The following is a 13,232-nucleotide window of genomic DNA, read 5'->3' on the forward strand; positions in this document are numbered from 1 at the left end:
GGCACGGCCAGGCCTGGTGCAGGGCGGAGGGCGGTCCGCTCACTCCTGCTGGCAGCCAGGGCACCTCAAAATCACACCGAATCTCGTAGCTCGAGGCGCCCAAGGCGCGCAAGGTACGCCTCGGGGGGCGGTCCTGCCTGACCCCGGAAGAGAAAGTTGTTTTGGGGAAGGGGAGCGAGGAGAGGAGAGCGAGTTAAGTAACTAAAAATCAAAGTTGTTCTGCTCCCCTCAGGCCACCTCTCCTCTGCTTCATCTTTACCCCAAGCTCCATTGGAGTCAGGCTTCCTCAGAGAGACGAACGCTCCCGGAACCCCAGCCAGAGTTGGGGGACCGAGAGCGCCCGGCCCGCAGGTTTCGACCCTCTCCGACTCCAGGTCTCCGGGAAAACCCGGAGCGGAGCATCCCCCGGGTCGGGATACGCCCTCGCGCGCGCCCACTGGCGCGCATGCTCAGTCGCGCGGTGGCCGCGAGTAGGAAGCTCCGCGCGGCAGTAGCGGCCGCGGCGGCGCGACTGGAAGGTGGGAGGGGACGCACCGGCTGGCGGGCGGGGGCGCTGGGACTCGGCTGGGGCTCCCGCCCGAGGTTCCTGGAAGCGTTTGGGACCGCGAACCCCGGCGCGAGGAGCAAGCGAGCACGGGAGCCAACGAGTGCGGACTGGGCAGCGGGCGGAGCGGAGCCGCCGGGCGGAGCGGGCTCAGAGCCCCGGTCTCCGCGGCTCGGGACCCGGCGGCGGGGGCGGCGATGTTCCACTGCATCCCCCTGTGGCGGTGCAACCGTCATGTGGAGACGATCGACAAGCGCCACTGCTCGCTGGTCTATGTCCCCGAGGAGATCTACCGCTACGCCCGCAGCCTGGAGGAGCTGCTGCTGGACGCCAACCAGCTCCGCGAGCTGCCCGAGGTGAGTGTCCGGCCTCACCTGCGCGCCGCCTTTGGGGGAACTCGGCCGAGCCTGGCCAGCCCTCTCCCTCCTCTCTCCCGTGGTCACCTCCCTTCCACACTCTATCCCTCTTCCACCTCCAGATCCCGTCGCCACGTCCCGCAGAGCCACCACTACCTGCATTCACCTGCCTCTTCCTCCCTTACCCTCCTCCCCTCGCATTAAAAGTTCCTTGTTATTTTATACAAAGCGAGCGACTTGATGTTTTCCAAGTAGTCACTAGAGCTTGTGCGACTGAGGAAACGTTCTGGGCTGGTAAGGAGTTTAGATACACGTCTAAGTACTAACAACTGGCATTTGTACCCGGGCAGGTGAGGAGCCAGGTGGCTGGGGCTGTTCGCAGGTGGAAGGACAGAGCGTGGCATCTGCTCTCAGGGTAGTTTTCCTTGCACTGCATTCCCCGACCACTAGCCAGGGCGCGCTTCCCGGGTGGGCAGCGCGCAAGTGAGCCGCACTAACTAGGCGTGTTCGGAGGAATGTGCCCCCAGGGCCTTATCGCTGGTGGGCAGTGCTTGAAAGTACTGTAGTTTGGCGAGCTGGCCGGCCTTGAGCTGGCCGGCCTTGGCTCCAGGGCCGGTTGGGAATTGGAGGTGAGGGGAGGTGAGCTGGAGGATATCGGGCAGGAGGAGAGGTATGCTTTGGGACCTGTGGGCGGGTGCCCAGGTGCCCGCCGCTGGGGCCCTGCCTGCGTGGACCTGTTGCGTGGAAGGAGCCGCTGTGAACGTCAGTAGAGGCTGCGCCCGGCGGGCCAGCATTGCCAGCCGCCTCTCCCGGAGCGCGTACCTTCAGCCTGCTGACTTCTATCCTTGCAGTGATGCGTTACCTCTTCAGAGTTGTTTACATACATTGATCAGTCTGGTGCGGCTAAGACACATGCTGATTGAGCTTTAACGGAGGGTCTGGGACTGCGAACTTTTAACCTTCGAGCTTGCTGCCGAGGAAATTAGCTTGAGTAACCCTTAAGGAAGAAGGTATCACAAATCCCGGGGTGTGCAGGAAGTCGGTGTGCAGTAATCCAAAGGTGTGCAGGAAGTAGGGAGACTAGACTGCTGGGAATTGGGAGGAGGACGTGAGGCCTGAGCGTTGGGACTCAAATATCTTTCTTGTCCTTTAGTTAACACAGGACTGTCACAGAGACGCTCGCTAGTCAAATGTTCTGGCTTGTTAAAATGACCTGATGGCGTTCCTCAGCGCTGACCAAGTGTTTTAAAAAGCAGAACGGTGTGTTTTTCTTAATATTTAAAGTGTTCTTTCTCTTTGATTAACTTTCCTTGGTTCATGTGGAATCGGATGGTTTGCTCTGTGTAATCATGTGGATTATCCTCACTAGGATCTTTGCAAAGCCCCCCAGGCTTTATTTAGCTTAGAAGCAAAAAAGCCGTACAGTTCCCTCAGGCATTTATTATTTTGCAGGCATTTTCAGACGCATGGCTTTGTCTGGCCTTGAGCTTGCTCACATTTGACTTGAAAGGCATAAGCTCACTTACTGCCTTAAGTTGTAAGTAAGTTTTAGGCATTGCTATTGCCAGAAATACAGAATATGTTATTTAATACTTTTCAAGCGTGTCAGCATGAAGTTATTAAAGATTGAGTGAAAAGCTATTTAACTAGAAATGTTTCAGTGTTCTTTGTGGTATTTTGTTTGTTTGTTTGTTTTTACAGAACTGGAAGGTTTCCTTTGACTGGATTGGCTTTTTACTCCCTTCTGCAAAGTTTGTGGGTTTTCCTGTAATGTTGGGGAATTCAGCTTTGTAAGGGGAAATTATGGGTTTTGGAAGTGTTAGGTATTCATACTAATCCTAACTGGAAACTTCTCAGAGGCTCAAGCTAGTCTGATAGCACTCTGTAGATACAGTATAAATAAACAAGCTTTTCAGAGGCTAAAGGTGGTCTTGCTTATGGGTAATTATTGCTCTTACAGCTCCGAAATTAGTTTTAGAGTTTCTAGGTTGTTTAAAAATGATTTCTTCATGACTTACCGTGTCTGGGTGCCTGGATGGGTATAAGCCAGACGTGCACAACCACCTTGAAAGCACAGATATTTCATTCAAAGTAGAAGTCCTTTCCTTGGGCTGTTGTTTCCCCTCTGAGATCTGCATAACTCATTAGCACTGCTCCCTGCTGTCCCTACCCCCACCCCTCCTCTAACCTCTGTCTCCTTACCTGCCCCATCACCAGGGGCCCTCTTTTGCTGACAGACCTCCTGGGTCCTTGTGGTGGTGGTCTTGCTGGCTGGCTGTTCTCTTCTAATTTGTTTGGAAGCACAGACAAGGGGAAGTCGGCACCCCATACCCCAAAAGCAAAGATACAGACATTGTTCATGGTTCAGGATGATGAAAAGCCGTCTCCTTTCTACTGAAAGGTTTGTAACCTCAGATTTGCTTCAGCTCCCTTATTTTGCGAATTGAAACTCAGAAGTGAAGCGACTCCATCAAGGCTGTTCAGCTGGTTAGATGCAGAGTCACTGGTTGCCCCCCGCCCCGCCCCTGTTCAGCAGCTTTGGACACCTAGCAGGAATCTGGCTTATTCAGCTTTTCACACCCATTAAAATCTCAGTTATTTAGCCCCTCCTGTTTTACTCCTGTCATTAAGCCTGGTCTCTGTCAAACATTTACTGACCCTTCATCATTTGCAGTTGCTAGGAATATAGAGATTAGAGAAGGCATGATTCCTATGAGCTATTCACAACTTTATGGGGAGGTAGGTGACTTGAATACAGATGTGGTGAGTATGGGGTAGAGGGGGCATGACAGCTAGCTTGGTGGTTACTTACCTAATCTAAACTTTTGCTGAGCCTGCATCCCCATCCTCGGCAGTGGGTCCACCTTGTAGTAGCCTCTCAGTGCTGCTGTTCTGCAGGGAAGGCTTGGAACGTTCATCTGTAGCCTGACCCCAGCTGGATGATAGGCTCACCATCCCATTCCCATCCACCTTCTCCTCACTTCCTCCTGGCTCCATCCCTTTGGGATGCCTAGTAACGGAGACAGTCTGACTCTAACTTCCTGAGATGCTGGCATGCTTTTGCTCATCCTTGTGAGCATAGAGCCTGGCACCCAGTAGGTCCTGCTCAGTAAACAGCTTTTGTCTGTTGAAGGAATTTAGCCTCGCCTGATACAGATCTTTCAGCTCTGCCTCTTTCTCTTAAGCATATCATGGCTCTGGCATCTATCCACCTCCAATATAGTCAGAGAATATTCAAGTTGGGAGTGACCTTTTTCAAGACTCTAGCTGGTTAGATGCACAGTCTCTGGTTGCCTTAAGTTGGAAGCCACTTGAGAAGTTAAAGGTCACTGATATGGTGAGCTGTTTTGTCTTCCCCAAGAGCCTGTGCTTCCTTAGTGTTTCTGACACTGTCAATTTCCCCCTCAAGGTGCATGGATTCTTGGATACCTTCGTGCCATCTCTCTGGCTTCAGTACAGAGCCTAGTCTAATAGGCAGCACATATTTTGAGTAAAGGCTGTTGAACCCATATAGCTTATAAAACCAAGTTTCATTTTGTCACCTACTCTTATTTAGGGTTTAGTTGATCTTTTGATGATTGCCAGATGACATTATCTCAAATATCTCCCCTTTCCCATCATTCTTTCTCATATCCTACTTTATTTTTTCCTAGCCGTTAGAGCCCTGTTACTACCAAACTCTAGACTTGCTTACTTGCATCTACGTGCTTATTTAGCCCCTCTTATTTTACTCCTGTTCTTTGTCTCCCCAACTAGTACATCACCTCCAGGAGGGCAGGGATGCTTTTGTTCATGGCTGAACCTGGGGCAGTGGCTGGCACATAGTAGGCACGCACATGCTTGTTGCATGAATGAGTCTTCACACGTGCTGTCATGGGTAAGCTGCCCCCGTTTCTCAGCCATCGTGATTCCCCTTCCTGCAGTCTCATGTCTACTATATACCAATCTGTTGAAACTCGTCATGGGATAAAGTCATTCTGAATTCAGTGGTTTTTTTCTTACCAGTTTTTGTTCTCTATCTCTTCTGTGCTGGGAATCTTTGACAGTCATATCTTTTTGAAATGATTTTTAGGCATTGTAAACATAATTTCTGACTGTGACTTCAAATCTCCAACTGTGATCTGTTAAGAGGATATCCATTCCCACTTGGAATAAGTCCCTTTTGTCTTAAACTTGCCATGTCCCACTTCAGTGGGACAGCCGTTCTTCACAAGTTCATGGACTAAGGCTCTTTGGGCTTGTCTTCAAGGAGCAGAGACCACGGATGCTGAAGTCAGATAGCTCACATGCTGCTCCATCGCTTGGATACTTTCTTCAAGCCTTGGTTTCCTCACTTGTTGTCTTAGTACCTGGTTTGTATGGTTACTCTGTAAGTGCACGCAAAGCACTTAACAGTCAGATATATGAGGTCTAAGAGTTTTGCAGTTACTGTGGTGAGATGCCCCCCCTTTTTTTTTCCCTCCAAATAAAACAATGTTTCTTAACCCAGAGTTGGGACACATTTTCCTGGGAGTTTGTAATTCATTTTTTAAAACCAGAATTAAAATTTTAATGCTCTTTTCAATAATAATTAAAAACTCATAGGTTCCATACATCTAGGTGAACTTACAGATGAGTAGTGCCATAAGGTTTTAGTAGTGCCATAATCTGTGTTTGATTGAGCACTCCCTTAATTGTCTCTAGCGGAGGGGGAAAGAACAGATGTGGGCTTATTGCAGAAATCACGTGTTTGGGTCAGATGATAGCTGGAAGTTACGTGAGCAAAGGTTTCATAGCCGTTTGTTAGAGAAGAGTGGTGGGTAGCCGAAGGGGTCACAGAGCTCACGGTGGTGCAGGCAGGCAGAGTTGCCAGGAGCCTGCTCCGAGGTAGTTCTGTACCAGTATGTGCAGCCATGCGATGACTGTCCAATTGTGTCATTGTCATTTGTCACGTCAGATTAGCGTTGTGTTCTCTTTTATTGGTTTTTGTCAGATTTTTTATTTGGTTCACCTTATAGTTTTGTAAGAGCTAAGGCGCAGGGAGGGCATACCTAGTTTTATGTTTAGACATACTTAAGTAACATTGGAATAAAAATAATTTAAGTGAAAGCTTAGGAAGAAGGGAGCCCAAGAGAGGACTTTCCCTTTAAAGTGATGACCCACTCATTTGTCAGGGTAAGGAAACCATTCTCATTTCTCAGGTATCCTGTTGCACAGTTTAGCACTTAATTGTGAGTCTCTTATGTGTTCATCCAACCCCCCTTCTCCTACTTCTCTCTGCCCCCAATTCCCCCACCCCCTTATAGGTGAGGAAACTGAGACCTGGAGAAGTTGTAATTTGCCTTGGGTTAGTGGAGGGCCAAATCTCTCTGATTAAGAAATACTGAGTATTTAGTACCTATTAATAAGAAGTATAATAGTCACCACTTATTGAGATTTTACTAATCTCCAAACATCGAATTAGGTACTCTACATAAATTATTTCTCTCAGACTGAATAACACGCTTTAGCTGTTAGAATTTCAGTTTTGCAAATGCAGACATTGAGACTTATTTAAGAAACTTACTTAAGAATCTTGTTTAGGAAACATGGTCAAGGTCAGTTCTGGAGTAGGCATTTGTCTCCAGCTCCACGTGTGCATTTACCACCTGTGGGCCTGCCTGGGCCAGAGGAGGCCCGACAGTATGTGCATGCTTAGGAGGGAGCCTCTGCAGAAAGCTCATGGCAGCTCTGAGGAGTCTCACATTCTCTGAGGAGCTGAGGGAAGACTTTGGAGGTGGTGACATTCACACTTGACTGGAAGGAAGGACAAAGTATGTCAGCTGTTGCCAAAACCAGTCCTTTCCAGGTGGCTAGAATGAGGGGCACCTGAGCAGTAGAGCTTGCCTGGAGAGGGTTCCGGGGCCAGATCGTGAAAGGCTCTTGACAGTGTTGCTGAGGAGGTACGTTCTGGCCTGGAGGCAGAGGAGGCCCATGGATGGTGTGTAAGTAGAGGTGTAGTACAGTTAGATCTTTGCTTTAGAAAGGTAATTCCAGAGCACAGGGTTTAGAGTCAGGGAGACAAGCCAGGAGCCCACTATGGTGGTCTAGGCCAGAGGAAATGATAGAGCGTCTTGGGGATGCACAGGGGAGATGGCTTTGTCAAAGATGTTCACCCTGGGCATTCCTGCCCTTGGGTCCAGTGCTCTTTCTGCTGTGCTACCTTTTCTGCTGCGCTGATCTTCTGAGGCACTTCAGTAATACTTGTGTAACACCAAGTAAAAAGCATTTACCTCCTTTTGGGGGGACATCTTTTCCTTGACTGTGGCATGTGCCTGCATTCAGCTTGTGAATTGCTCACTAAGACATGGCAAGCATTATATGTAGGTATTGACTCGGGGGAAGGAGGAATAGCCAGATGTGCTATGGGTGGCAAGAGTTTGTTCGTTTTGCGTTTCAGATGAATATGGTCATCAAGTTTATAAACATGAACCTGCAGGAACACTGGTAGCCCTGGCGTTCTGTGTTTCTGAGTAATACGAACGCGTACTATTTGTGTACCGTACCATGGACTTTAGTTTCATCATCTTCTGCTCATGCTTTGAAAGGCTAACACTTGCAGAATTTTTATTTTTCTAGAGGAACTTGGAAGTTATGTGTCTTTAAAAAATAGCTCACGTCTTTGAGGGAAAGTAAAACTATTCATTTAATAAAACTTTTCTGGGATGGACAAAGATGAGTGCTGCTGGTAAAATAGCAAAATAAGCTTGTTTTCACAGTTCCTCCTGCCTCTTCCAGGGGGCTTCCAGTGAAAAGGGGCACATTGAACCTTCCTTCCAGCTTTCCAGTGCATTATCCTCTCTGCCAGAATTTGCAGCTTCTGTACTATAGTAAGTAGGGACTTGGGATTTCCTTAAAAAGGAATACCTTTTTAGTCTATACCACAGACTTGACATTCTGGGGATAAGTGTAGTTGATATTTACACAAGGGGATCAGGAATAGCAAGGTAAACATTTCTTAGCCATGATGACAGAAATCTCAGCCATGACCTTGCTGTGCCATGGAACAACCAGAAGCAGTGGGTTCTTTTAGGTAAGGATTGAGTGAGTGCTGAAGGCTTTTCTCTTTGTTCACGGAAGTCTAGGGGGATTTAGCCTATTTTGGAACCCTACCCAGAACATAGGGCTACAAATGTTTGTCCTCTCCTTCATGTGATAGTTATGAGGGATGATGAGATCATGGGCCAGAGCTTAGTAAATGCATAGAAGAAACTCCTGGATGTCCATTTACTTTCTCTTGGGTATTATTTAGTGGACAGGAATGGTAATTTACTATTGCATGTGGTATTTTAGAAGATCTAATGGTATGTATGTGTGTCTACTGTAAAAATACTGTGAACTCCTAGAAGTAAGATGAAATAGTTTTAAAAATGAAAAAACATTTTTTTTGGCTTGTCATTATTTTGAAGAGTTTCCTTATCTAGGCTGTAATTCTAGAGTCCAGAGAATTTGACTCAGTTGGAAGAAATTTGGTATTTCAGTTTCCAAGAACCGCAAGGAATGGATTTGTCATGTGGTGGGTGGAAGGAGGTGTTACACCTAATTACAGCATGTTCCAGACTGATTCCTGGGTAGTATGGCCAGATGGAGAGGTCTGTGTCTACCCTGGCCACTCTCATCACCTTTCTGTCCACAGTCCACACCTACTTCTTGGGAAAAGATCATCAGGAGGGCCTGTCAGCTGACTTGTGGTAGAAACTAGGAGCTCAAGTCAGATGAGCTCATGCAAAGGCCAAAAAGTGGCTTCTGAACCTCTGAGGATGTGATGTGGGCTCCTGCTGCTTAACTTGGTTCGGAAGATGCTGAGACCTCTGAGCTCAGGCTAGGAGTGCAACTGGCTTGACTTTGGACCATGACGTGGTCTTGTTTTTATCTCATTAAAGGAGTGATAAAAGAACTCAAAGAATGAAGATGACATTTTCCTTGCATCCTTTGAAGTGATACCAACCATTAACAATTTTAGAATGTATTCTTATGGATTTTTTTTCTCTTCATACATCACCATGTATTTATTATTGTTAAAACAAAGCAAGAACTCTCACTATATAAATTGCTTTGCTATTTGCTTTTTTTACATAACACTGCCTTGGACATCTTCCATATCAGTACGTATAGATGTCTTCTAGCATTGCTTCTGGGGCTGTAGTATTCCACTGTACTGGATGTTTCACGATTGATTGATTGAACCTTTCTCCTATTGCTGACATTTAAATGGTTTCTGATTTTGCAGTGATGAACCATGCTGGATTAAATGTTCTTGTACATATTACTTTGTACTCCTGTGCAAATGTTTAAGATAAATTTTAAGAAGCATAATTGTTGGATGAAAGGGTATACATTACAAATTTTATAGATCTTGCTAGATTGTCAAAGATTTTTTTTAATAATAGTGAGATGGGAAGGCCTTGTTAGAAGTTATAGAAATCTACCCACTTTATGTAGCTAAGGAAATGAAAATCTAGAGAGGTAAAGTGTTATGTCAAAGCAAAATGAAAATGTGGACTGTACATCTCCAACTCTAGATTCTAAGTCCTGTGGATTTTCTAGGGGCCTAGAGACTGGTTCTATCATCTCTGCTTTTTTTTTTTTTTTTTAGTTTATTTATTTTGAGAGAGAGCGCAAATGAAGGAGGGGCATGGAGGGAGATGGAGAGTGAGTCCTGAGCAGGCTTTGGTTGCAGAGCCCAACTCAGGGCTTGGTCTCATGAACTGTGAGATGGTGACCTGAGCCTACATCAAGGTCCGACACTCAAACAACTGAGCCACCCAGGCACCCCATCTCTGCTCCTTTTATTTTCCACTGTGACTCCTTCCTATAGGCCTGGAAAAGCCCTCAGATGGGCTTCGGTCAGTTAATCACATATTTGTTCCAGGTCTTTGGAAAGCTGACATCTAAGTCTTGGCTTCAGGTAGTTTACACTCTTGAGTTCGGGAGAGAAGTTTGAGTCCTGGAATTCCTAATGTGGCTCAGTGTCACACGGGTCAGTAAACCAGGACTTGCTGTAGACCCTTGCAGGAGGCTCACTGGGGCATCAGGAAAGCAGTACTCTGGTTTTCACTGAAGGTAGGTTCAGAGAGGCTGGGAAGGGTGGGCGGGCATTGTAGACAGGGAGCTTTTGTGAGGCGACACAATCTTGTGCCATGGAGCTCACTCTGGGTTGACTTGGTTCTGTTTCTGGAACAGGGGCCAAGGTGATATGAAGCATGGTGGGGGACAGGAAGCTTGGGCATTAACTTGGTGTGCTGACTTGTGTGGATCAGCCTCTCCCAAAGGCTCAAACTCTTTTATCCTTTACTCCTTCAGTCCTTTCTCACTACTTGGCAGTGATCTTTCTAAAACACAAATGTGGGACACCTGGGTAGCTTAGTTGGTTGCGTGTCCGACTCTTTATTTCAGCTCAGGTCATGATCCCAGAGTCGTGGAATCAAGCCCCGCATTGGGTTCCATGCTGAGTGTGGGGCCTGCTTAAGAGTCTCTCTCTCTCTCTCTCCCTCCCTCCCCCTCTCCCTCTCTCCCTCTCCCTCTCTCTCTCCCCCTCTCCCTCTCCCCCTCTCCCTCTCCCCCTCTTCCTCTCCACCCCTTTCTCCTTCCCTCTGCCCCTTTCCCCTGCTTGTACATGCTCTCTCTCTCTAAAATAACACACAAATGTGATGAGTGGCTTCCTGCTGCAGTGGCTTCTCACACCTACAGGACACAACCTGGCAGTGTTTTTGTTCTCTGCCTACCCCTTCCACCTTATCTCCCATCTTTTTCCAACCTGAACTTTCCAGCTTGTGTTTCAGCAAGAGTTAGCCACCCTTGGTTGCCAACATATTATTTCATACTTATGAGTCTTCATTTTTTTTTTTTTATTTAACTCTGTCTACCATGAGTTACTCTTTCTCAATTTCTTTGCCTGGCTCATTGCTCTTCATCCCAGGGGATACAGCTCAGGAGATAACATTCCTCCAGGAAGCCTTCCCTTACTGCCTCTCTGGTCTCTGGGGACACCTGTGTCATTACTTGTACCTCTTTGTAATTATCTCTTTCTCCCATCAAAGTGAGTTTCTTAAAGCTACACACTTTTTTTTTTCTTTGCATTCTTGCTGCCTAACAGGGTGGTTGGCACAGATCAAACATTTAATACATATTTGATGGCACAAAAACAGACACATAGACCAATGGAATAGAATAGAAACCCCAGAACTAGACCCACAAACGTATGGCCAACTCATCTTTGACAAAGCAGGAAAGAACATCCAATGGAAAAAAGACAGTCTCTTTCACAAATGGTGCTGGGAGAACTGGACAGCAACATGCACAAGGTTGAAACTAGACCACTTTCTCACACCATTCACAAAAATAAACTCAAAATGGATAAAGGACCTGAATGTGAGACAGGAAACCATCAAAAGCTTAGAGGAGAAAGCAGGAAAAGACCTCTCTGACCTCAGCCGTAGCAATCTCTTACTCGACACATCCCCAAAGGCAAGGGAATTAAAAGCAAAAGTGAATGACTGGGACGTTATGAAGATAAAAAGCTTCTGCACAGCAAAGGAAACAACCAACAAAACTAAAAGGCAACCAACGGAATGGGAAAAGATATTTGCAAATGACATATCGGACAAAGGGCTAGTATCCAAAATCTATAAAGAGCTCACCAAACTCCACACCCGAAAAGCAAATAACCCAGTGAAGAAATGGGCAGAAAACATGAATAGACACTTCTCTAAAGAAGACATCCAGATGGCCAACAGGCACATGAAAAGATGTTCAGCGTCGCTCCTCATCAGGGAAATACAAATCAAAACCACACTCAGGTATCACCTCACGCCAGTCAGAGTGGCCAAAATGAACAAATCAGGAGACTATAGATGCTGGAGAGGATGTGGAGAAACGGGAACCCTCTTGCACTGTTGGTGGGAATGCAAATTGGTGCAGCCGCTCTGGAAAGCAGTGTGGAGGTTCCTCAGAAAATTAAAAATAGACCTACCCTATGACCCAGCAATAGCACTGCTAGGAATTTATCCAAGGGACACAGGAGTACTGATGCATAGGGGCACTTGTACCCCAATGTTCATAGCAGCACTCTCAACAATAGCCAAATTATGGAAAGAGCCTAAATGTCCATCAACTGATGAATGGATAAAGAAATTGTGGTTTATATACACTATGGAATACTACGTGGCAATGAGAAAAAATGAAATATGGCCTTTTGTAGCAACGTGGATGGAACTGGAGAGTGTGATGCTAAGTGAAATAAGCCATACAGAGAAAGACAGATACCATATGGTTTCACTCTTATGTGGATCCTGAGAAACTTAACAGGAACCCATGGGGGAGGGGAAGGAAAAAAAAAAAAAAAGAGGTTAGAGTGGGAGAGAGCCAAAGCATAAGAGACTGTTGAGAACTGAGAGCAAACTGAGGGTTGATGGGGGGTGGGAGGGAGGAGAGGGTGGGTGATGGGTATTGAGGAGGGCACCTTTTGGGATGAGCACTGGGTGTTGTATGGAAACCAATTTGACAATAAATTTCATATATAAATAAAAAAATAAATTAAAAAATAATAATAATACATATTTGAGCAGCATTCTTGGGGAAGTTTTCAGCCCTGCTGGGAAGTGGATTTAGAAGTGGGTTTGGAGTTGGGGCACCTGGGTGGCTCAGTCAGTTAAGCGTCCGACTTCGGCTCAGGTCATGATCTCACTGTCCGTGAGTTTGAGCCCCACTTTGGGCTCTGTGCTGACAGCTCAGAGCCTGGAGCCTGCTTCAGATTCTGCGTCTCCCCCTCTCTCTGCCCCTCCCCCACTCTTGCTCTACCTCTCTTTCTCTTTCTCAAAAATAAATAAACATTAAAAAAATTTTAAATAAAAGAAAGAAAAAAAGAAGTGGGTTTGGACTATACCTGTAAGCAAGAGCCTGATGATTATTCCAAGAGGAGCAGAGCTTTCTGGTCTTTGTATGGATGAGTGGTGTCATGATGGAGGGAGATGAGCGCTGGCCTGGTAGTCCAGATTTTTGTCCTTGATCTGAATGACACTAGCATTGTATCACATACAATCACATAATCCTTTGAGCCTCAGTTTCCTTATCTGAATGATGAAGGGATGGTGTCATTGGTGTTCAGGGCACTTTTGAGTTCTGATCTCCTTGAGTGCCAATTTTCTGAATTGTTACAACATGATGCCACCTTGCTAACCTTAGGAGAGTGATCCCACAGTTGTGCACATACCCCATGAGGTTGCTTAGTGAGGTTTAGCAGAACCACAAGTGTGGGCTTAATAATTATAATCAAGGATTGGATGATAAGGTGAAGCTGTTCCAAATACCCTCTT

At 46.5% G+C, this 13,232-nt stretch overlaps 1 protein-coding gene across 1 annotated transcript in view; it reads left to right on the plus strand.

Annotated features, from left to right (window-relative positions):
* Positions 1 to 537: 537 nt before the first annotated feature.
* The window catches only part of LRRC1 (leucine rich repeat containing 1), a 135,490-nt gene continuing 122,795 nt past the window's right edge, over positions 538 to 13,232 (plus strand). The window contains exon 1 of the mRNA XM_040473781.1: positions 538 to 900. Coding sequence (XP_040329715.1) covers positions 742 to 900 — 159 coding nt within the window. The 5' untranslated portion in view covers positions 538 to 741. The remainder of the gene's footprint in view (positions 901 to 13,232) is intronic.

Source organism: Herpailurus yagouaroundi, unplaced genomic scaffold (assembly GCF_014898765.1).
Source record: "Herpailurus yagouaroundi ecotype Mexico unplaced genomic scaffold, PumYag 139, whole genome shotgun sequence".
Taxonomy (NCBI): domain Eukaryota; kingdom Metazoa; phylum Chordata; class Mammalia; order Carnivora; family Felidae; genus Herpailurus; species Herpailurus yagouaroundi.